The 24,381-nt window shown below is 52.8% G+C and overlaps 1 protein-coding gene across 7 annotated transcripts in view; it reads left to right on the forward strand.

Moving 5' to 3' along the window:
- Positions 1 to 7,944, forward strand: part of BSND (barttin CLCNK type accessory subunit beta) — a 10,063-nt gene extending 2,119 nt beyond the window's left edge. Inside the window, exons 2-6 of one of the 7 annotated variants that reach the window (XM_024739353.1) lie at positions 1,743 to 1,836; positions 2,478 to 2,822; positions 2,917 to 3,011; positions 4,819 to 5,088; positions 5,925 to 7,944. In XM_024739353.1, coding sequence (XP_024595121.1) covers positions 2,601 to 2,822; positions 2,917 to 3,011; positions 4,819 to 5,088; positions 5,925 to 6,339 — 1,002 coding nt within the window. In that variant the 5' untranslated portion in view covers positions 1,743 to 1,836; positions 2,478 to 2,600 and the 3' untranslated portion in view covers positions 6,340 to 7,944. Of the gene's footprint in view, positions 1 to 48; positions 263 to 1,742; positions 2,823 to 2,916; positions 3,012 to 4,818; positions 5,089 to 5,924 lie in introns of those variants that run through there. The other 6 variants (XM_024739354.1, XM_024739355.1, XM_024739352.1 and 3 more) reach the window with 6 other exon arrangements.
- The last annotated feature ends 16,437 nt before the right edge of the window (positions 7,945 to 24,381 follow it).

Here is a 24,381-nt window from a genome sequence, read left to right on the forward strand (position 1 = left end):
AGGGAATATTGCTGGGTATTAATGAGTAACTGTTGATAGATTCACGTGTTCATGTGCTGTGGAGGTCGCATGGCGGGTCAGAAATGGCACAGGTTTCAGTGCCCACCAGGCCCTGACTCAAATGCCCCTCCCTGTGCCCCACTTCTATGCCCTTGGCAGAGGCTCACCTGGGCCTGTGGAGGAGCCAGTGGGGGCTTGTAGGTGGGGGACCTGGCATCACGCCTGGCCTGGAGCCAATGCGAAGGCAGCGTTCTCAGGACAGGTGTTTGTGGCTTTGGGAGGGTCTCTGGATGTGTGTGCAGGTGTGTGAGCACAGACGTGGGTGTGTGTTTCAGGGACGCAGGCTGTAAGGGCTGGAACACTAAAGGAGGGGAGGGAAGTGTGTCGTAAACCAGGGAGGTGTGCTAGACGAGGGTCCCAGTCTCCCACATTATCTCATTGGAGCCTGGGCCATCGGAGCCCTCAGCAAATGCTGGCACCCATCCTCCCTGCCGGATCCTCCCCTGCCTCAGTGCCTGACGAATGGGAATTTTCTGGATTGAAAAAAATATAAACATAAGGGAATGGAATTAGCCGATTATGATACGGGGGAAGGGGTAGCCAGTACCCATATGAATTAAGCCGTCCCTGTCTTTGGGACCCTGGGGGTCTCATGGAGGAGACAGTTTTCTGCCTGATGGGGAGCGAGTGGGCTTCACAGGGAAGATGAGCTGGGGTTTGTAGGTTAAGTAGAAGTTCACCAGGCAGAAAAGATGGGGAAAGAAATTCCAGGCAGAAGGAACAGCACGAGCAAAGACATGAGGTGAAAGGACAAGGCAAGCGGGTCAGCCTGGCCGCCGGAGGGCGTGGGGAGCGAAGTAAGGCGGAGAGGGAGTGGGGCTCGGGTCCATGGGACCTGGATGCCATGCTGAGGAGTTTGGACCTGACCCTTTAGTGGATGGGATGAGGGACGGCTGTGAGCAGCTTTGCAGTTCGAGGAAGCTATCAGGCTGACATCTGGGAGGAGGAATGTTCAAGCGCAACCAGGCCAGTGGGGGAGGCTCCTTCTCGGTCCAAGGGAAGATGATCATTTCCTAGACTAAGGCAGAACTTGAACCCAAGGCTGTAGGAGCTGAGAAGACATTTCCAGTTCACCAAACATATAGTACCTGTCATGGCTGGGCGTGGCCCTGGTCCTCCCATCCAGCTTATTTTATTGAATTTCTGAAGTAGACTTGGTCACATTTGGTGGTCAGCTGGGCCTCAGGCTTGAGAGGGAAGGAGGAATCGGGGCAAATCTAGCAGGTGGGACTGTCAGGGATGCTGTGCCCATTAGCTGAGATGGGGCAGGGGAACTGGGAGAAGGGGAAGGATTGTCTGGGAAAGCAGGGCCTCTCCCTGTCTGGCTTCTGATTCTGCCTACAAGTCGCCCGCTCCCCACTCCTGCCTGCTCTGCTGGAGCCCAGGACCAGGCCCCTGATGGGTGGTTGATGGATTGGTCCTCTCCATGGGCCTCCCTCCATCCCTCTGTTCCCTCCCTTTGGGGACTGCTCAGAACTCTGCCTGAACACAAATCTGGCTATGTATTCTGCTGAGAACCCCTCCAGGGCTCTTATTGCTTCTGGATTAAAGGCTGAATTTCTTAGCTTGATGCTCTGGGGTCTTTATGATCTGATCTCCCCTCCCCAGCTTCAACTCTGCCTGTCACCCTTTCTTAAAAGAACTTGTGTTGTAAGATTGTCAGGACTTTCCTTCTCCTCCAGGCTTTTCACAGTGACAACGATAATGATGCTGTAGAGTGATAATGATGATGGTGATGGTGATGAAGGCGCTGGTGCTGATGTTGCCGGTGATGACGTAATTATGATGTTGATGGAGATGATGGTGGTAGCGGTGATTATGATGATGGGGAGATGGAGGAAGGGGCAGCTTCTAGGAAATACAGAGTCAGCTGGCAGGTGCAGGACATACTAAGTGGGTGTGGAAGATACCCAGGCCCCTCCCTCATTTCCAGACATCTGGGGGAAGCTTACCCCTCACAGGAGTTCTAAGAACACATCCATCTATCATTCCCTTCTCCCCAGCAGGATTGGGTGCTTTCCTGGTGCAGACAAGTGTCTTTCTCTCACCGTACTCTACGGGAAAGGGAGAAAAGGGGCTGCCATTTATGAACCTGGCATAACACAATAGGGTCTCGTCAAATATTTGTTGAACAAATTTTCAGCTGGGGAGAACCAGACTTAGAGAAGTCAGGTAACTTCATCTTCAGTAGCATCAAACTATGATTTACTGAGCAGCTACTGTGTGCCAGGCTCTGTGCTAGGGGACTCCTTATATGTTATCTCATGGAATCCAGGAGACAGGCATTACTAGTACTACTTTTTTAAATTGTAAAATATACATAACATAAAATTTACCATCTTAACCGTTTTTAAGTGAACAGTTCAGTAGTGTGGGCACAACCTCAACCATCCACTTCTCTGTCCTCCCCACCGCAGCCTCTGTCTGTGCCAAGAAACACATGAACTGCTTCCCACTCACTCACCAGATGCGGATGAAGGGCCTACTCCGGGTCGGGCAAGTGCTGGGCACTGGATGAGGACCCCTGGAAATGACAAGATATGACCTCCCCCAGGGCAGGGGTGTTTGTCTCATTCACTCATGGCTGCCCCCTAGTGCCTAGAAGAGTGCCTGGCACACAGCTGATGCTCCGTGAGTGCTGGGTGAATGAAGAGCCAGCGAGAGCAGGAACCCAGAGGTCCAGCCGGCCACAGGTGCTGGGCCCTGAGCAGGCACCCTCCTGTCAAAGGGGGTGGCCTCCCTTGTCAGGCCTCTTTCCTAGGGTATGTGGAGATGTTAGGCCCGTGCTCTGGGGGAGCAGGGACCACGGATGTGTGTGGGCAGCTGCAGAGAAGCCTTCTCCCCTTTGCCTTGCAGATCACCTTCGTACCCGCTGACTCTGACTTCCAAGGCATCCTGTCACCGAAGGCGCTGGGCCTGCTGGAAAATGGGCTCACTGCTGAGATGAAGAGGTGGGTGCCGGGCCCTCTGGGGTGGGGGTGGGGCAGTGGAGGGAGGGGAGGGGCAGTGAGCCCCTCAGGCCAGTCTTCTCCCCTGCCCCAGGCTCTGGCTTTGCCTTCCCACTTACTGAGAACATACTATCAGAAATCGTGGATTGTTTTGACCTCTCAATTCTATGAGGTGAGCTTTATTATTACCATTTCACAGATGAGGAAACTGAGGCTCAGGGACTTTTGTCCTGTCTTACAGTGAAGTAGTGGCAGACCAGAAATCAAAAATAGGTGTGACCCTAAATCCCACACAGCGGTGACTACTACTACTCTAGCAAACTAGGCTCATGGCCAAGGCATAGCCCTGGGGCCCAGCTACGTTTTGGCTGGGTGACTTTGGGAAAGCAACCTGCCTCTCTTTGTCCCATCTGTGAAACAGGGATACTAATAGTACCTTCCTCCTAGGCTTCAGGGAGGGCTAAGTGAGATAATACAGCCGTCCCTCAGTATCTGTAGGGGATGAGTTCCAGACACCCTCTCCCACTACGTACACCAAAATCCGCAGATGCTCAAGTCCCTTGTATAAAATGGCTTAGTATTTGCTTGCAATCTATGTACATCCTCCCATATGCTTTAAATCATCTCTAGGTTACTAATAATATTTAATGCAATGTAAATGCTGTGTCAATATTTGTAGATACAGTGTAAATGCTATGTAAACAGTTGCCAGTGTGTGGCAAATTCAAGTTTTGCTATTTGGAACTTACTGGAACTTTAAAAATATATATATTTTAGATCCACGGTTGGTTGAATCTGCGGATGCGGAACCTGTGATATGGATGGTGGACTTTAATAAGCCAAGTGCTAAGAACAGAGCCTGGGGCATAGCGGGCCCTCTATAAGCCTTTGCCATCATTACTAGGAAGTGCTTCCAAAGCACCAGAGAGCAAGTCAGGCATTTTGTGCCCATTTCTTCTTTCAGTCCTCATAGAAACCCTGTGTAGTAGGGGGGTGGCAGGCCCATTACACAGATGTGGAAGCTGAGGCTCAAGAAGTGCAATCACAAGCCCCAAACCTCACTGGGAGTCAACACCAGACCAGATCTGGGTGGGTGGGTGTGGGGGCCAGCCTCAGGACTGGTCACACAGGGAGAGTTGCTAGAACAGAGCTGGGGCTCAGGCCACCCTGAGCCTGCACTCCTCCCTGCTGCTCCCAGCCCTGGACTGTAGAGAGCAGTGGAGAAAGTGGTGCTTGGAGCCCCAGTACCACCCCCTAGGTCTGCACTACCTGGGCAAGCCAGCTAAGGTGTCTGTGTCTCAGCTTCCTCCAGTATCTCCCAGAGTTACAGGGAGGGTTAGATGAGCTAACTGATAGAGCCCGGCCTGCAAGGAACACTCAGTAGCTGGTTCTTACTGTTGCTCTGTCCTCATCTGAAAAGCGGGAACGACCATTCTGCTTCAAGGTGTCATTCAGAATAAATGGGATGATAAATGTAAAGGCTTCAGGCTCCCGTCTGGAACCCAGCAAACGCTCAGTCAACGCGAGCTGGTCTTCATTTGACAGACGCAGCCTTGGAGTTAACTTTGGAGACGCGGGTGAAAGGAACACTGGACTGAGAGTCTGAGCTCTGCCACTCAACTTAACTTGTTGGGCCTCAGTCTCCTCATCAATGAACTGGGTACAGTAACCACCCGCAGACACTTCTCTGAGATCGGGGGAGAGCCGGTGCACGGAGCAGGTAGGCCAGGGGACGGCACTGACGTCTGTTAATCGAATCTTTGCCCACCTGCCTGTTCTCTCTCCCGTTGTCTGCTGTGACCCCGCCCAGCCCCCGGACCCCCTACGTCAGGCTGTGGGAGGAAGCCGCCTACGACCAGAGCCTGCCGGACTTCAGCCACATGCAGATGAAGGTCATGGGCTACAGTGAAGACCCCCACCCCGTCCTGGCTCCTAAGCCGGGACGGCCACAGCCAGGAGCCAGCGATGGAGGAGAAGGTGGCCCTCGCGACCCTCAGGCCTTGTTGGAAGCCGCCGTGGTCATACACAGGGGCTCGGACCAGGACGAGGGAGAAAGAGACCCAAGTCAGGGCAGGCCCGGGTGAGTGCACGGAGTGCAGGGGCGCTGGGGTGAAGGAGGAGGGGTGTGGCCACTGAGAGGTGGCTGGGGACACCCTGAGAAGCAGCAGGGGTAGCAGACACCTGGGTCTCGGCTTAGGTGGGCCTGAGTTCAAATTCCAGCTCCTCTGCTGTGTAACCTTCAGATGTCCCTCACCTTCCTGAGCCTCAGTTTCCCCACATGGGAGTAATCGGTCCTACCTCAGAGTTGTCTGAATACTCGCCATGAGGGGCCAGGGCAGGGAGCCAGAGGACCTGAGTTCAAATCCAGGCTCTGCCACTGATGTGCTCTGTGACCTCAGTCAGGTCACTCCCTGCCCCACCCTGTCCCCAGCTGTTCATGAACTGGGTTCCTCATTCATCCACGTAGTCACTCATCCACCAGCATTCCTGGGTACCTACTCCCTGCCAGACCTTGACAGCCCCTACCCTGCGGGAGCTCCTCGTCCAATGGGGGAGGCACCCAAGGGAACAGAAGGTGACACCCAGTGTGACAGGGATCGTGGGCCCAGAGGAGACCTCCAAGTGATTGGAGAGGCAGAGGAGTGACCTGGTTTGGATAACATAATAAAGGCCCATTTCTTGAGCACCTACTATGTGCCAGGCCTTGTGCAAAGTGCTTTGCGTTCATTATCTGTTGTAAATCTCAGGGATAAACATAGGAGTGAATGCTGTTATTTCCCCCATTTTACAGAGGAGCGAACTGAGGCCCAGACAGGTGAACTCACCTACCCTGGGCCTTGCAGCTAGTGGGTAGGATTTGGACCTAGGCAGTCTGACTCAGAGCTACCCTCGCCCTTTCCGGCTTTGCCCCTGCAGACCCCCGACCTGTCCCCAGGGCCCTGCACCCTTGGCTTCCTTCCAAGATGACCTGGACGTGGACTCCAGTGAGGGCAGCAGTCCCAACCTGGCACCATCTGAGGGGGTGGAGCCCCGGCCTGCATCCCCGGAGCCCCAGGCTTGCAGGTGCCGGCTGGACCGCTTCCATGACTTTGCCCTCATTGATGCCCCAACGTTGGAGGATGTGCCTCCAGAGAAGCAGCTACAGGTGGCAGCCCTGCCCAGCTCCTGGCAGGGACCCCCGAGGACAAAGTGGGAGGAAGAGGAGGCTTCGAACGCAGGTACAGAGGAGCTGGAACAGGAAGAGGAAGACTTGTACTACGGGCTTCCCGACAGCCCTGGGGACCCCCTTCCGGACAAGGAACTGGACTTTGAGCCCGACGCCCAGGGCTGACATGGAACTGCTCCCTGGGTTTTAGCCTGGCTCTGGGGCTAACCCCAATGTGACCACACAGGACTTCAATTTCACTATCTGCAAAATGGGGTTAGATGGAGGTTCACAGGAGACAGTGGACCCGAGAGCATTTTGAGAACTGCACAGAAATGCACAGGGAGGAGATGATTACATTACTGGGCCATTGCTGCTCTGATTATTAATAGCTTTTGTAAAGCTCTGAAGGTCAAATATGATTAGTTGAGAAGATCTGTAGCAGCCAGGGCCCTCAAGAGCCCTTTCCGCCTCCCCCCAGAGCTGGCCTCTGAACAGGAACCCTCCTGGGGGCTACCCCCGTGTCCCCGATCTTCTGTGAAGGCCTCTCAGGGTTCTTGTTCCTGTTGCGTCTTTTAGTCCAGCCGGGGGATGGCGTGATTTGTTTTCACTCAGAGCTAACGTCCCCAGCCCACATCCCTCCTGTGTCTCCTGTAGCTCTGGGATCCAACACCCTCCATGAGTGACCTCTGCTGACCTCCCAGCTTTCGCCCTGGTCAGCCCCACCCCACGTTCACCCTGCTGCCCCATGCCCTTGCCAAGCTGTCTCCTCTGCCCGGATGCCCTTTGTCCCCTGTCTGCCGGGCACATTCAGGCTCTTCAAACCACTGCACAGACGTCCCTCTTCTGAAGGCTTTTCCTGATGTCACCGCTTCTGGGCCGAGTTAGTCCTGGCTCCCGTGTGCCACCCCTGGGCCATCTCTGGGCCTTGCGCATTTATCATGGAGCATGGCTGCCTGCTCAAGGTCAGCAGCTTTGCTTTACTCACCTCGATCTCTCCTGTGCCCGGCTGGTGGTCACTGAGCATGTACAGAAGTGACCAGAACCCATGAGCCTTTTGCAGGGAATGATGCCTCCCCCACTTCCCTGAGTCTCAGACTCCTGACTTAACTAATTTGGTTCAGGTGGCATTTACTGAGCATCTACTGTGTGCCAGACGCTAAGCTGGGATCTTTAGGAGGAACGAGACACAAACTGATGACAGTTCTCACCCTCGGAGGGCTCCCAGTCCGCTGAGCCTCGTGTCTTGTAAGTTAGCACAGAGCGCAGAGCAGAAACTGAGGTGGGAACAGAGGACTTAAAAATTGTCACACCAGAGGCAGCAGAGTGACACTCACACAACCGTTGGGGCCATCGAGCGCAGGGACAAACAGCTCCAGCTGCCTGAGCAGCCCCTGGAGGTATCACCGTATGGTAGCATCACCGAGTGACGCTTTTCTTAGGCTGATCTCTGCAAAGCCCCTCTGGGCCCCATCAAAGGGATGGTGGCACTACCTCATCCTACGTCCCCACGTTCAGAGCTTGCAGCCTGGGCCTCCTGGGAGGGCTGGCCTTCACCTGGGCTGGGCCTCTGGGTCAGGGTTGGGGTCTCGGCCAAGGGAAGGGCACAGCCCTGGGACCCCCTCCCTCTCCTTTCTGGGTCATTGCTACCTCTTGTAGGAAAGCTTCTCCTGTAACAGATGTTCCCTCACGGCCCGTTCCTGCACTCAGCTCACTCACGCAGGGAACGGGTGACTGCATCAGAAAGAACACCAGTGTGAAAGGCTAAAATAAAAAAGTTTTCAGTGTTTAGAGCGGTCACCTTCATTCACCCGCAAATTCTTTTATGTGAACTCCTCCCACGCCCCCAGTCCCCCTCTGGGCAGGATAAACGAGGCATCCAGAGAGTTGAGGGAACTCTCTGGAAAACCAACACCAAACACGGTGGCGTGGCCGGCTGGGACAGCTGTGTGCGTGGAAACTTGGGTGTGGCCCACGCCTAGGCATCACACTGCAGGGCACCCCCAGACCTCAGCAGAGAACCAGGGGGTCTCTGGCTGCCAGGCCCGTCCACAGAGAGAACCCTGTCCCCGGGAGGGCGCAGGGACAGACATGGCCGGGCCAGGCTTCGACCCCCGTCCGGCTCCCCCACTTTCTTGCTGCTTGATTGGGAGACCACTCGCCTGGCCTGCCCGGGACAGTCCTGGTTTAGGCCCACTGTCCCTGCCTAGTTAGTAGTAGTGCGTCCTTTCACCCTCGAAAGTATCCCCTTGGGACGATAAACTACATGTTCACCCTACTCTGTGACCTTGGGCTTGGACCTCACTTTCCTCTCCTGTGGGAGGGAGGTGATGGATCTGGGCTTTGCCTTTTGCAGGGTTAGGTGGTGGTGGCGACGGTGGAGGGCGGTGGGGGATCTGATGAGATCCATCTGCTGGTGCCCTGCAAGTGAGGAACACCAGTAGCTTGCCTGTGGTTAATAGTGGGGTTTGTTGCTCATTGCAGTGAGGGGAGAAACCCCATGCGATCTATGAGGTGTCTCTGTAAGAGGGTGTGAGAAAGGACTTATATGGGATTTGAGCTTGTGTGAGGTGACTTGGGGGAGGGTCTGAGGAAGTGGGCTCCAGATTGGATGTTGTTGGGAAGCAGGGCTAATCCATGGTGGGGCATCTTAATCAATCCTATGTAGGAGGCCAAGCTAAGGATGCAATTGGCAAAGAAGCAGCAGTCATGCTCCAGCCAGGAGAGGGTTGTGTGGTCACTGACATAATTTGGACAATGTTCCTGTTTGCTCTGCTCAGCCGTAGCTACCGGTGGTCTGGATGTGTCTTGACCCATCATGGTCACAGAGTGCCTTGTCTGACGCTGATATTCTGTGAAATTGTTTGACTTCATCAGAAGAGCACGGGGCCCAGCTGTGAGGGCCGGGCCGGCTCCTGGCTGTCAGGCTGCTTTTCTGTCTCAGCCTCCCTGCTCCTCTGGGGCCTGCTGGGGACTGTGGGTTGGTACAGTTGGGGAGCAGAATGTGCTGTGGATTTCGTTTGAAAAGGAGAGTCTGCGGCTACTCTTCTGTTCAGCTCCAACCATCGCAACTCTCCGATTTGCCACCTCCATCGTGCTGTGTTCCCTTGACCTTGCCAACGTTCAGTCCACTAAGAACCTGGGCCCCTGGGATGGCCCCTCTCTTCATGCAGGTCCCCGGGGGCAGGGGCGGTGCCGCAAGGGCCTGATGGAATGGCCTTGGCAAAACCCTGGGATTCCAGCTCTCAGCCCCAGGCTCCGGATTGGTGTACCATGGCAGAAATTCCTGTTCTTTCCACCCTCCCGTCAGGTCAGAGGGACTTTGGGAAGTTTCCACTCTCTGGGGAGGGATGGCCCCAGCCCTTTACTGGGAAAAGGTGATCCTGGGGGCAGTGAGCTTGGGCTCTGTGATTGTTTGCTGTGACCTTGGGCATGTGGTGACCCTCCCTGGACTTCTGTCCCTGTTCTCTATACGATTAGAGGGACGTAGACAAGATTCCACTTCTACTCCTGGTCCTTAAGCAGGGTGCTGTTCACCCTCGCACCGATTACCCCATTTAGTCCTCTCAACAGCCCTAGGGGACAGATCCGCTGACTCCACATTGCAAATGTTTGCTCTAAATCCCAGACTTTGGAGTCAGAGAGGCTTGGGTTTGCACTCAGCCTCTGCCAGTTCCTCGCTGTGTGACCTTGGACAAGTCACTGCCCCCCTCTGAGCCTCAACATCCACATTTATGCAATGGGAAGGATAATACCTGCCTCTCTGGATGTCATGAAGAACTAATGGGTTGATGCTTCCAACACATCATAGGTGCTTAAACAGCGTCTGTGTCCTTCCTTTCCTCTCCGAGTCTCAGTTCCTCACCTGCACAGTGGGGATTAACTCTGTCCCCCTTATAAATGGGACAGCAGGTGAGTGGATTCACCAGGGAGAAGATGCGTGTGGAAGCTCTTTGCAAAGTGTACAGAATATCTATGGTGTGCCAGGTGCTCAGGGGCAGAGGAGCTGACAGCAAGCGACAGGGAGCTAAGGGACAGGGAAAAGGAAAAGGACTACTTGTATCTGGACAGACGAAGAAGCAAAGGGCTGAGCATCTGCTAAGTATCGGGTGCTCCCTGAATGGAGCCCTCCCACCAGCCCTGAGAGATGGGCATCCCAGGGCCCGGGCTGGGATTCCAGCATGGGCCCTGGAGCCTGTGCTCTTCCTCCAATGCCACCTGGTCCACACATGTAGCAAGACCCATAATCACCTACTATGCTGTGCTCACCTGCACATTTCTCATTTCACCCTCAAAATCTGCAAGGTTGGCATGCATCCTCACGTTACAGGTGAGTAAATGGAGACTCTCAGAGGCTGAATAATTTGCCCATCCTCCCAGAGAAGGGCTAAATGGGGGAGAAGAGATGAAGCCATAGGGCCTTCCACTTCCGGCAGGATTCGTCCAATAGTCCCAGGTGATTTCGACCCTAGTGAGGACAGGAGAAAGACACACTTCAATAATTCAGGCAGCAAGGTTGCACTGAGCATCTACCTGTGTCTTTCCCTTTGCTGGTGCTCAGGGCAGACACACGCCTGCTCCCACACCTTCCATGACTCCCTATTTCCCACAGGATAAGCCCAGACTCCTCAGCCTGGAGTTTGCAGCTCTTTTCAGCCAATTTGTCCACCACTTCCTCCGGTGCCATAGCCGCTGGACACTTGACCCGTGACCCCATCTTCTTAATGCCCTTCCTCCACTTCTCTCTCATCCCTCAAGGCTCAAATTCCACCTGTTCCCTGGAGCCTGAACTGGCCTTGCTCCCCCCACTGGGGCAAAACCCATCCGCATCCCACCCTCTCCTCTGTGTCCTTCCCAAAAGGTGTGCACTGCTCTGGTCCCAGCGCTGCTTACGTGACTGTGTGTGTGCTGGTCTCCCCACCTGGACTGGGATGTCCTTCAAGGACAGGGGCCTCTGCCTACCCATTTTTCTATCCCCAGGACTTAGCAAAAGCGAGTGGCAATAGTGCCGGTGGAAGAGGATGGAACTGACCCAAATTGAACTGAACCACACGGCCACCCTGAAGGCTCGTGGCCCCGTTGCAGAGACCACATAGCACAGGGCTGAGGAGCTCAGGCTTTGGCATAACCAGTCCTGAGTCTGGGACTGGGCTTCCCCTGGCAAACTGTGTGACTTTGGCCAAGAGACTTACCCTCTCTGGTCCTCAATTTCTTTATCAATAAAGTGAGATTAATAATATCTACCTAATCGCATATGAAGATTAGATGAGATCACGCATATCGAGTGCTCAGAGCGTGCCTCGTGAGCCCTCAGTAAATGGTAGTTATTATCATTACCGTTTGTAGGGAGGAAGGGAACGTGCACAACGTGTAGACATCAGGAGCCAGTGTGGACTTGAGGTTGGCATCCAAGCACTGTGTTATTAGCACTTCCCAAATGCAGGTCAATGGACGCAGCTGGGCTGGTGGCGTCAGACACTCCTGGGAAGTTTTAAAAGTGCAGTGCCCTAAAACACCCACAAAGAGGTCTGGGATAGTCTGAAGTGTGAATAAGCCAAGCCACGTAATTCTAAAGTGCAGAAGGGCTTACTCTTTTGTTTTTAAACAAGTTACAAGGACTGGAAGGGTTGGAAGATGGCCCAGAGAAGGTGGGGTGGCAAGCCAGGAATTAGATGGGTAAGACGAAAGGGCAAGGGTATCTCAGGCAGAAGGCATGGTGCAGGCAAAGTTCCATAGGAAAGAAGGAGGAAGATGCAGTCCCAAGAACCTGGAGGAGGCTAGTCTGGCTGGAGTGATGGTGGATGGAGTCAGAGAATGAGGCTGGAGCTTGGTCACAGGACTTCTTGAATTCCTACTGCAGAGCTCACATTCTATCTGATGGGCAAGTGGGATCCACTGATGGTTCTTGAGCAGAGGTGTGACATGAAGAAAGGAATGGTGAGGACATATTCTGGTTAATATGTGCAAAAGAGAACGGAAGGACACATATTGGTGGCAAGAAAGCTAGCTCGCGGCCTGTGGCAGGGTTCCAGTTCCCAACCTGACATGGGAAAGGTTTTTTCCACTGTGGAGGGGAAGCTGGGCGGGTGCTAGGTCAGGACTGAAGCTTGGTGGAGCCAGTGTCCCAGATTCCTTATTGCTGACCACAAGACCAGCCCAGCAGAGCAGGGGGCTTTGTGGCAGAGGCTGGATCTTCTATCCAAGTCACCAGAGCCCTGATCAATGCAGTGTTCAGTTCAGAGAGAGCCCAGGGGAAGGGCAGGTGAGGGTCCAAGGGACCCAGTAAGTGCCCAGGTCAGATAACCGGTCCCATAGGTGATTCTGCAGATGGTGAAAGCTCCCAAGCCACCTGCATATCCTCACGTTAACCCTGATGACAGCAGACCTGGGGTGGAGGGTAGGTGGGCAGCAGCAGGCTTTGGATGCCTGATCTACCAGCCTGGAGACAGGGAGGGGTCGATCTCATTCATTCATCCATTCATTTATTCATTCATTCATTTATTCTGGCCACAAGCACTCTCTAATCACCTGCTTGGAGCCACCCCCTGTGCCAGGCACTGGGGGCAGAGAGATGCGTCTGACCCATGCCTATCTAGCTGGAGGCCCCCCTCCCCTGGGGTAGCGGCAGAATGAACAGTGACAGGTCAGAGTGGTCAGTGCTGGGCAGAGGGAGGCACAGTAGGGGTCTGACCCCACCTGGAGAGTCAGCAAGAGCTTCTCAGACTTGCACCGAGCTACGTCCTGAGGATTCACCGGGGGAGAAAGGGAGAGGAGAGCAGCCTAGACAAAGGCAGGGAGCCCAGAGTCACCCCCCCATGTTTGAGGAGTGACCCAGGGGTAGGTGTGAGCAGAGCTTAGGATAGATGGGGAGGACGGCTAGAGAGGACATGGGTGGGTAGGTGGGGACTTGACCAGGAAGGGCTGTGGATGCCACCCTGGAGAGAGCCCCAGTGGGCTGGATGACAAGTACACAGCTACAGTCTCCAAGGAGGAGGACCTCGGAACACACAGAGCCGCCCAAAGAGTGGCGGCAACATCTGACAGACGGAGGTCACAATCCTTCACATAGAGTGCTAAAAATCAGACAGGAGAAGAAAAGGAGTTCACTCACAGGAAAGATCTGTGACCCCATAAAAGAAACAAACGAAAATATGGTCAATCAAAGGAATAATCAAAGGAATGGAAATTAAAACAGCAAGAAACCATGTTTCAACCCGTAACACTGGCAACGTGTTACAAAGATGATGATAACAGACGCTGTTGGCAGAATGTGGAGGAACAGGGTGATTTCTTACATTGCTGGTGGGAATAGAAATGATGCGAGCTTCTGGGGGGAGGAGTATGGCAACGTAGGCTAAGTGCCTCAGCACGTGGGCTGCCCCAAGATTCCGCACTTTTACACGTAGGAACCTATCCCAAGGAAATAATCAGACAGGTGCACCAAGATGGACTTTGGGAAGGGTGTTTACTGTGGCAGTATTTATGACAGCTCAAGTGTGGAAAGAATCTAAACATCCAGCAATAGGAGATTTGTTGAAATAACGATGCAACAGCTCTGCGAGGGAATGGTGTACGGCTGTTAAAATGGGGACCCTCCTGATTGAATCACACCCCCTTCCCCGACCTCTCCTTGGTAGCATATGGGATCACTGCCGTTTCACATTTACTTGTGAATTTCTTGGCTGACTTTCTGCATTCCCCATCCGATGTTAAGCCCCGTGAAGGCCAGGACTCTGTTTATTATGTTCAATATTATGTCCTCGGTGCTGACTTCAGTTCCTGTGGGCCCTCAGCAGATAGTTATTAAACGAATAACTGAGTCTGTACTTCTTTAGTGTGGTAAAATACACAAATCATAAAACTTACCATCTTAACCATTTTCAAGTGGACAGTTCAGTTCTGTTTAGTACATTCATGTTACCGCGTGCAACCATCCCTACCACCCATCTCCAGGTTCACCTTCCCAAACTGAAACTCTGTACCCATTAAACAGTAACGCCCATTCTCCCCTCCCTGCTCCCCAGCAACCACCATTCTACTTTCTTTCTTTTAATATCCCCCTTTTCCCTGTGCCCCTGTATTTTTTGATGTGGAAAGATGTTCATGATATATAATTGATAAAAAGACACATTATAAAGCAGAATGCAGCAAACACTGTTGTTGTTGTTTTTTTTTTTGCGGTACACGGGCCTCTCACTGCCGTGGCCTCTCCCGTTGCGGAGCACAGGCTCCAGACGCGCAGGCTCAGCGGCCATGGCTCACGGGCCCAGCCGCTCCGCGGCATGTGGGATCCTCCCGGACTGGGGCACGAACCCGTGTACCCCGCATTGGCAGGCGGACCCTCAACCACTGCGCCACCAGGGAAGCCCAGCAAACACTGTTAATTCCCTCCTTCCTTGATTTTGTTTGGAGGGATCACATGTCTACACCCAAGCGATCAATTACGATTGACCCAAAGCCAGTTATGACAATCCTATTCTCTACTGACAGTTCTGGCCAATGAGACCTGAAAAGAAATTTGTTGGAGTCATTTCTGAAAAAGCTTTTACTTTCTTGATTAGAAAGGCAGACGTGATTAGCTTTGCTGGCCTTGAATACAGATGCAATGGTTGGAGCTGCAGCTGCTGTCTTGCAACCACGAGAGAAATGCTGAAAGAATCATAGGGATTTTGGACCTGTAAACTGGTGAACCAAAGCCAGCAACCACTGGTCTTCTAGCTATGTAAGAACGTTTAACTCCTATTTATTTAAGTTATTCTCGCAGCTGAACTCACTCCCAACGGATACAGAATATGATCCTTTATCTATGTGCACGTATGAATAGAAAGAAATTGAAGTGATTATCTCTGGGTGATGAGATTCTTCCTTTTATATATGTGATGTATATAATGAACGTGTAAATAATGATCAGAAAATAACAATTTTACGTTTAGGAAAATGTAACAATGATGTTAGTTCTATTTTTAAAAATAAATAAAATATTGGGCCTCCAGGAAGTAATTCACTCCTATCTGACCACTGAATTCAAGGGAGGCTCAATGGCCACCTGTGGAACAGATTCAAGCCCCCAGGGGGAGGCTGGACTTCACCTACACAGGTCCCATCCAAAACAGTGTATGATTCTAACCTCATGGGCGGCGGGGTGGGGGCAGGACCGATGCCATGGTGCCAGGGAAACATGAAAACCTGAGGCTCTGTGAGGAGAGGTGAACCTCAAAATGTCCCCAGTGTGGCTGTGAGGGGCTGGACCACACCCTCTCTGGCTCTCCTGTCCTCCTGCTGCAGCCTTGAAGGCCCCACCTCTCCCTCTGGGCTTTGAGGCCAGACCCCGTGTTCCTGGCAGAGGCATGTCCCTCAGCTCCCAAAGGACAGTCCACCCTCACCCTCAGATTAGGGCCCAGACCTTCTCCGGCTGGTAAGCCTGCCAAGCAGGTTCTTAGCCAGCTCCAGGCTGATGACCGAATGACCAGGAGGAAGAGCCGCGCTGGGACCTGGGCATGAGGCCCCAGGAGGACGGAGCAGCCGTGGGGTCTGCAGGTGGGGCTGACGGTCGGGCAGCACCTGTATTGGATATAAACACCTTTACCCCAAGCGGCCTTGCCATCTCTTCCCACAACAAACCTGGGATTATCTTTGTGAAAGTGAGCCTGGGGGAAAGCAGAAGAAAGAAGGAAAAAATGCCAGCAGAGAATGAAAGGGAAACTACACTAAGGGAGCACTGTTGATCCTCTTCTTGGCAAACGTGCCCAGGGTCGCAGCTGTGCCGCCTGCGGACACGGCAGTCGGGACCACAGCCAGCATTGCTCTGTGCGCTCGGCAGTGCCCTCCTCGGTCACGCACATGTGCTGGCTCATTTGATCTTCACCCAGGAGGTAGTGCCTCAGAGGGAACTGCCCTGGAGCAGCGGGGGCAGAGATAGCGCCAGGGACACTTAAGGGCAGCAGGGTTTTCTCCTGGGATGGGAGGAGACTGGACCATGAGGATGGTTTACACCAGTGCTCCCTTGGGGGAGGCACCTGGGTACTAGCTCTCCAACTTCTCTTTAGAATGGGATAGACCAGTCTGGAGCAGCTCGACATCCCGGTGACTCCAGTCTTCTTCCCTCTCTTCCTTTCCTGCCTCCTCTTTCCTTCTGCCTCCTTCACCCTCTGAGTTAGGAAGCTCAAGCCGCCTACCTGAGCCTCGGTTTTCCCCAGTGAAATAATGGGGTTTCAGTCAATGCTGCCCGACCTCTTCCCAGTGAGCACTTTTTTTTTTTTGGCTGCGCTGTGCAGCTTGCGGGATCTCAGTTCCCCATCCAGGGATTGAATCCGGCCCACAGCAGCGAGAGCACAGAAACCTAACCATGAGACCACCAGGGGACTCCTCCCAGGGAACACTTTGATCTTCCCTGTCTAGGGAAGGGGAGCCAGACTCCACCTCTTTTCCCCCGTAGGATCTTCCCTGGCCTCAGTTTCCTCACCCCATAAGGGGCTAGCAGCCCTGCCTGCGTGCCTCACGTGGCTGCTGCGAGGCCTGGGAGGGGACGGAGGTGGCTATTGCTGCGCTGGGTTGCAGGGCTTCTGGGCTCCTCCCCCCAGGCTCAGATGGCTGCCTTCCCTGCATCACTAACACCCTGACCAGCAGGTGATGGAGATATTTTGGCCTGGGGGTGAGGGCTAGTGACTGGGAAGCTGCCAATGGCACATTCTTCCTGGTCCCTGCTCCCACCTGCCCTGGGGTCCTGGGGCTGCTGCGGATTCTTTCCTTTCATCCCAGACCTCAGGGCACTTGATGCCAATTGGGTGCATGACCTTGGGGTCTTCTGGATCCAAATTGCCAGTCCATGATACAGCTGGGTGTTTGTGTGGAGGGGGCGCTGCCATCCGACCATTTACAGCCCCTGTCTGCCCTCTCCCTCCACGCGTGTCTAATGTGATGAAGCGCTCTCCTCTGTGCTATAAAGCATTTTCAGATGTGTCACCTCAGTTGGCCTCTGATGAATTAACTGGGGCTTGGAGAGGAGCAGTGACTCACCCAGGGTCACACCATGGGTTTAGTGGTGGAACTGGGATTAGAACGGTGCCTTGGATCCCAGCCCTGGGCCCTGCCCATCTGCTACCCAGGCCTGCCTGTTCTGGGAGTACTGCCTGGAGGAGGTGACTCTGAGCGGGTCTTGAAGGATGTGTATGAGTTATTAGGTGAAGAACATTGGGAAGGGCATTCCAGAAGGGAACAGTGTGAACAGAGGCATGGATCTGCCTGGCCGCTGCAGAGTGGACCTGGGCAATCTGGACCACTCTAAGCAGTGCTACATCTTCAGGGAGTAAATCTGTGGCTCCCATGCTTTGGGCTACCTCACACTCTCCTGGGGAGCTCATGAAATGCAGATTCCTGGGCATGTTCCTAGAGATGCTGGGTCAGTCCGAGGAATCGGCCCTTCTCACAGACTTGTTCCCTGCCCCCACCCCACAGCCCCGATGCCGGTGGTCCTCGGGTTAGTGGAGAAGCCCAGCAGGGCTGAGGAGACTGAGGCAGAGCCGTGGGCAGGGCGTAGGGGAGGCGGTAGGTGTGCAGTAAGCCATAGGAATAGCGTAGGGGCTGACCCTCTTGGACCTCCCTGTTAAAAAGTGCAGCTCTCCCCGCAGCCTTTCCCTTTTCACTTTTCTCCAGGCCTCTTGTCACCACCTCACATACTGCACACTTGACTTAGTGGTTTCTTATGCTTTACTCTCCAAGAGTGAGGGCGACACGAGGGCAGGAGTTTTGTCTACCTTGTTCAGTGATGTAACCCAGCTTCTAAAACAGTAGCTGGCACATGTAAAGTGATAGAGGGGCCTTTGTTCTGTTTATTCATTCATTCATCTTCAGGGTGGAAGAGCTCTGAGCATCTCAGAGGCTGGCAAGCCTTGGTGTGGACAAGATGGAGACAATGTCAGAGCACAGTTTCTGGAGGAGGCCAGGGGAAAGGATGGGTCCCTCAAGGGAGAGACCTGCTGGACATCTTCTCCCTTTAAACCTGCAGGGACAGAGCTGGTGCATGGTGGGGAGGTAGTGCAGGAGGTGGGTGCCACTGGCCTTCATTTCCTCCATGAAGTGCAGGCAGGAAGAGGGGGAGGGGGCAGTGGAGGCTCATGGATGACGAGAGCCTGGGGTAGTTCCTGAGGGGGGCCTTTTGGAGCAAGTGAAAGCATAACTGAGGCTGGCACTCTAGTCACCACTCTCTTTTGTTCAGAACCTCCCAGGACCCCTCAATCCACCAGAAGGGGTCATACCTTTCCCTGGCCTCAAGGGAAACATCATTAAAAACTAGCCTCCTGTCCCAACGTCCCCAGCTAAGCCATGCACTGCTTGCTAGACATGTCCCCATTACAACTGGGCCACAGACCCAGAGTTGTCTCCTCCAGGAAGCCTGCCTGGATCCAGTGTCCATCGACTGGGTCCCACAGAACCCAGCCTCTCTCTTCCTTGTGTGACTTGTCTCCTCCTGCCTCTCATCAGAGGCCTGAGCTCTTACCTACCTTGCTGTGGGCTCGCCGAGGGCAGGGCAGGGTCTGCTTCATCGCAGGGGCTGGAGCAGGCCGCCAGCCAAGTCTGGGCTCTGCCTGGCCTGGGTGGTTAGGCCATGGCTCTCTCGCTGGGCGCTGGGCGCCCTCTGCTGGCCCAGCTGGACACAGCCACTGCTCGCAAGGGATTGGAAACTTCTGGGAGACACATCTCTTTCCCTGGGCCCAGCCCCTCCCTAGTTCCTTCCTTCCTCCTTTCCTGAAACCCTTCACTGTGCTCTTGAAATCCTGGTCCATCACCACTGCCTTGTCCTCAAACGCCTCTCAAACATTCCTTCCTCTTCTTGCTTTGCCGAAAATCCCCGTCCCCCAAGACAATGTTTCCTCGGTTTCCTCTCCTTTACCTGGAGCCTGATGTGTTGTGAGGCCCTCCTTGCTCCTCAGCGCCTCTTCCAGATCGCTGTCCTTCTGTCTTGCATACATACACACCATCAAAGTGTTACTGACCAGGGTTCTTGGCCTCCTTAATCGATAGAAATTGATCAGAGGCCAGACAAGAAATTCAGGCCAGGTTTATTGGGGCCCCTGCTACAGCAGAGGGGAGTCAGAACAAGTAACAGGTTCCCTTGCTCACGCGCTCACTGTGGGGGGCGGCAAGCTGGTTCCTTCTATGGGGGGAGGGTAGGGGTGTGTTCAGGGGTCTGGCCGGAGGGGTAGCTTAGGTGGTTTGCCGACCCACTTGGTGGTGTTGTGTGCAGGGGGCATGCGCAGTACCCTGCTTTTGCTCCCCCCGACCCCCTGCTTTTCTCCCGGCTCTTCAGAAGTGGCAGTTGGGCTTTTTGGTCTTTTTGTATCTTGCTGCCCATAATTTGCCCCAGCTGCACACGCACGCAGTTATTTTTAGTCCCTTATAGTGTCTTTGTATTTTGCTGCTTGAGGAGATGTTTGTCTATGTGCAAGCACTGCAGCAAAGGGTCCCAGGTCCCAGCCTGTCTCAGAAGTTCCTGTCATCAGATTACATGCTTTATGTACTGGAGACTGAGCATACGGTCCCGTTGTCCTGCAGGGCCGATTCCAACATGCACTGGGCTCTCACTTCCTCTACCTCCAAAGACCTCGCCTCCACTTCCTCTCAGCCACTCACTCCCACCGCTATGCTCCTGACCCTGTCGCTACCTGTAGTTCTATCTCCTCTAGAATCTCAATTCCAAACACCCTACCTTCTGATCACCACATTCCCTTTTCCCAGCTCACCCCCAACTCCCGCATCCTTCACGGACACCTGCTGTTGACGGCCCCCTTCTCACCTCTGGCTGTCACTCACCTCCTCCCGTGTCTCAGCTCTGCACACCTGAGGCTTCCGGGTCCAGCCTTCTATCTGCTCGCACCTGCGACTCCCTTGCCCCACTCTTCATTGTAATCACAGGCCAAAACCCAATCCTGCTTAGACCCCGCTGCCCACCAACTCCGCTCCCGCACCCAGGTGGCTGAGCACACAGCAAGAGGAAAGCATTCAACATACATGCTTTCTGGTTTCACTTCATTATCAACCACAAACTTCCAGTGGGCCCTTAAGACTGTCCTACAAACCCACATGTTTTCTGAGCCATCACTCTTACCAACTCATTTATTTTAGTTTTTGTTTTAATTAAAAATATAACACCTCTACTTTGCAGGTAATATTCTAAGCATGTTATGAATACCAATTCATTTGATTTTCAAAATATTCTGTGAGGGGGCTTCCCTAGTGGTGAAGTGGTTGAGAGGCCGCCTGCCGATGCAGGGGACATGGGTTCGTGCCCCGGTCCAGGAAGATCCCACATGCCATGGAGCGGCTGGGCCCGTGAGCCATGGCTGCTGAGCCTGCACGTCCGGAGCCTGTGCTCCGCAATGGGAGATGCCACAATAGTGAGAGGCCCGCGTACCGCAAAAACAAAAACAAAAAATTCTGTGAGGCAGGTTCTATAGTCACTTGGATTTTACATGAGGAAATGGAAGTGTGGTGGGGGTCCGTGGATTGAGGGACCTACACTGGGAGCCTCCTCCCTCAAGCCCCCAGAGACACTGCCTCGATTACATCCCCCCTTCCCCTTTCTCCTCACACCTCCAAACCTTCTCCCATCCTTCCTTCCAGCTGATGCCGTGCCTCCTATTTCCGTGAGAAAACACATACAGTAAAGAGAGGCTCCCAGCAGCTCCCATTCCACAGCAGCCTGGCTGTACCTCTGCCCCCTTCTCCACCTCCACCCCCACCCCCCACCTATTAGGGTACAGTGTTTGTACCCTGTCTCCACTGCACCAGAAAACATCCCTTCTCACTCACCTAAGGAATTCCCACCAACGGTTTCCATCTAGGGGAGAAAAGCTTTCTTGGCCTCCTACTCTCTCTGTCCACAGCACACTTTCCTGCTCCCTTTATAAGAAAGTTCCTTAAAGGGCTGTCCGTACTCTCTGGCTATCTCAGTTCCTCTTCCTGCATTCTCCCTAGAACCCTCTTCATTCAGATCATTCTGGTGCCAAACGTGATGGGATCTTCGGATCCCATCACCTGATCTGTTAAATCAATTTTCCGGCCTCACCTTACTTGACCTGTGGGCTGCATTTGACCCGCTTGGTCACTTCCTCTTCTTGGACACACTCCCTTAGTGATCTCTGCGAGTCGGTGGCTTTGAATATTATCGATATGCTGACAACTTCCAGCCGAGCGTCTCCCTGAGCTCAGGTCACATGTCACACTGCTGATGTAGTGTCTTGGTTGTCTGGTGAATGGTCCAGATAGGGGCAACCAGAACCCCGCAGCTGCCAGGCTAAGCCTCTCCCCCTGGACTTCCCAGCTGCCTAATGACAGCCCTGTCCTTCCAGCAGCCTCGGCCAAAACTGGGAACCTTCACTCTTCTTTTTCTCAGACTCACATCTAAATGGTCGGCAAATGCAACAGGCTTTATTTTCAAAATACACCCAGAATCCAACCACTCTCACTGCCCCACTGATGCCCCTGGTCCAAGCCACTAGCAGCGGCTCACAGTCTCCTGGCTGTTTTCTCTGCTTCTGGCCTCGCCCCCTGCCATCTTTTCTAACCAGCAGTCAGAGCAATCCTTTAAACCATCAGGGCATTTCACTCTTCTGATCAAAGCCTGCCTTAGCTTCCCACCTTACAAGACCAAAGCCAGAGTCCCCAGAATGGGCTACACTCTCCTACTGCATCTGCACCCCAGCCCGGCGGTTACTGCGCTGCCTCCTGGTCCCTCCTGTCTTGTCCCTTCCGTGGCTGGGCTTGTGCACCCGCTGTTCCCTCTGCCTGGGGTGCTCTTCCCCCACCTCATGTCCATATGGCGCATTCCCTCAGCTCCTTTTTCCCAGTGTCCCCTTCTCACTGAGGTCTTCTCTGACCACTCTATCATCTATCTATCTATCACAATTCCGAACATGGAACACAGACATTGAGAGTCCCCTTGAATTCAGTTCGGGGTCTATAACCTCGATTTTGTTTTGTCTATGCAGAGGCAAACATTATATATACATACGTAACCATTTTATGGAAATGAGATCATAACCTACTTTTTAAAAGGGATTGATTTCGGACATCTTTCCATATCAATATATAAACATCTATGTCGTTGTTTTTCACAGCTGCAAAATATTCCACTGTGTGAATAGTCTAAAATTGGTCCCTCCATATTGATGGGGATTTGGGCTGCTGACCCAATAGAAGAACTCAGTGAGAGCGAATGAAAGTATGACACCGTGGCAGATCAAAGTGACAGTTTTATTCCAGAAGACAGTAATGCTGGAAGGAGAGAGCTAAGTGAATCGACCTGTGGCCGTGGGAGCTCCCATGGGACCAGATGAGAATGTCCCACCCTGCCACACGATGTCTGGGCTTTTATATCCTAGAGACTCCTTAGTGAGTCAGGGGCTGTTTTAAGAACCAAATGCAACCATCAAACGGCAGAAGTTCTTATTAATGAATATGCTCCCGTCCTTGACCCCTCGTCCAACCCGAGCCATGGCCCACTCAAGTCTTGGCCTTTGATGGTGGGTGAACATACTGGGGGCCTTGCTGGTTTATGTTAGGGCCTCCGTACACTTCAATTGCTCTCACTTTTTCACAGTAACAACTGTTGTACCAATAGTACCTCTTCGTTCACTTGTCTATTTTCTCGGGATGACTTCCTAGAAATAACTTTGCTAGGTCCAAATGCATGCATGTTTTGACATTTCGGTATCCGCTAGAGTTATTAAAGGAGCAAAACGGAGAGCCCGAAATAGCTGCCGAGTCATAAGGGAATTTAGTTGCTGCTCAGGTGTCATTTCTAACCATTGCAGAAGAGGTGGGTTATTGAATAAATGGTATTGGAGCAATGGGCTAGCCACCTGCCACAAAATAACCTCACTCATTATGCAAAAATAAATTCCAGCTGAAGCCAAGATTTAAATGTTTTCAGAAAGGAGAACTTTTATATGATCTTGATAAGGGGGAGGCCTTTCTAAGCACAGCACAGAAGTTAGAAATCATTCAGTAGAAGACTGATAAATTTGACTCCAGAGAAAATAAAATTTCCTATGGAGTAAAATGCCATAAAGTCAAATGTCAATCAACAAATGTGGGTGGAAGGGGTGTGGGTCACCTCTGGGCGGAAGCTGTATGTGATTCACCACTTCCGCTTCCCTCCTGCTTTGGTGGATTCAGCAAAGTTCTAGATGAAGGTGGCTTCTTCAGTCTGAAGCAGGGATCGAGAGCAAAGCCTGCGGTGGACATGCAGTGTGAGACAGAAACAAGCCTTTGTCATTTGAAGCACTGAGATTTGGGGGTTGTGCGTAACTGAAGCAGAACCTAGCCTATGCTGATGGATTCCCCAAGCGATGCTGGTGGGACTATATCAGCATCAAACATTCACGTGCCTTTTACGTAGAAATTCCACTTCTGGAAATTTATGAAACAGAGAGGCTCACGCATGTGCAAAGAGGCATGGATGAGGCGAGGCACTGCTGCTTTGTTTGTAACAGCAAAAGGCAGAAAACAATCGGCACACCCGTCAGTCAGAGACTGGAACATACATGGAATAGAATCGTCTGCCAGCAGAGAAATGACCAAGCAGGTGTAGATGCACCGACATAGTCGTAACCCGCAGATTAGGGCTGGAGTAAGACGATAGAGACCCCAGGATCTAAAAAGACTAAGAGGCCCCTCTCCACCTTGCCCATGTAAACAAAAAGTTAAAAATGAGTCATAAATATTAAAATGTTTAAAAGTATGTTTATAAAAACATATCTGAAAAGTTACACAATAAATGGGTATACTAACTAGTTCCCAAGGGCTACTGTAACAAATTACAAATTACAAGGAAAAACCTTTGGTGTTTTGAAACAACAGAAATGTATTCTCTCACAGTCCTGGAGGCCAGAAATCTGAAACCAAGACCATGCTGCTCCCTCTGCAGCCTCTCGAGAAGAATCCCTTCCTGCCCCTCACAGCTTCTGGTGGGTCCTGGCTTTCCTTGGTTCATGCATCATTCCCATCTGTACCTACATCTTCACATGGTCCTCTTCCCTGTGTCCCTCTGTGTCTTAAATCTCCCTCCTTTTCTCTTCTAACACCAGTCATTGGATTTAGGGCCCATCCTAAACCCAGGTGATCTCATCAGGAGATCCTTAGCTTAATCACATCTGCAGAGACCTTCTTTCCAAATAAGGTCACAGTCACAAGTACCAGGGGTTAGGAGTGGACAGATCTTTTGCGGGG

The sequence above is a fragment of the Neophocaena asiaeorientalis genome, unplaced genomic scaffold, assembly GCF_003031525.2.
Source record: "Neophocaena asiaeorientalis asiaeorientalis breed wild unplaced genomic scaffold, Neophocaena_asiaeorientalis_V1.1 scaffold138, whole genome shotgun sequence".
Classification (NCBI taxonomy): domain Eukaryota; kingdom Metazoa; phylum Chordata; class Mammalia; order Artiodactyla; family Phocoenidae; genus Neophocaena; species Neophocaena asiaeorientalis.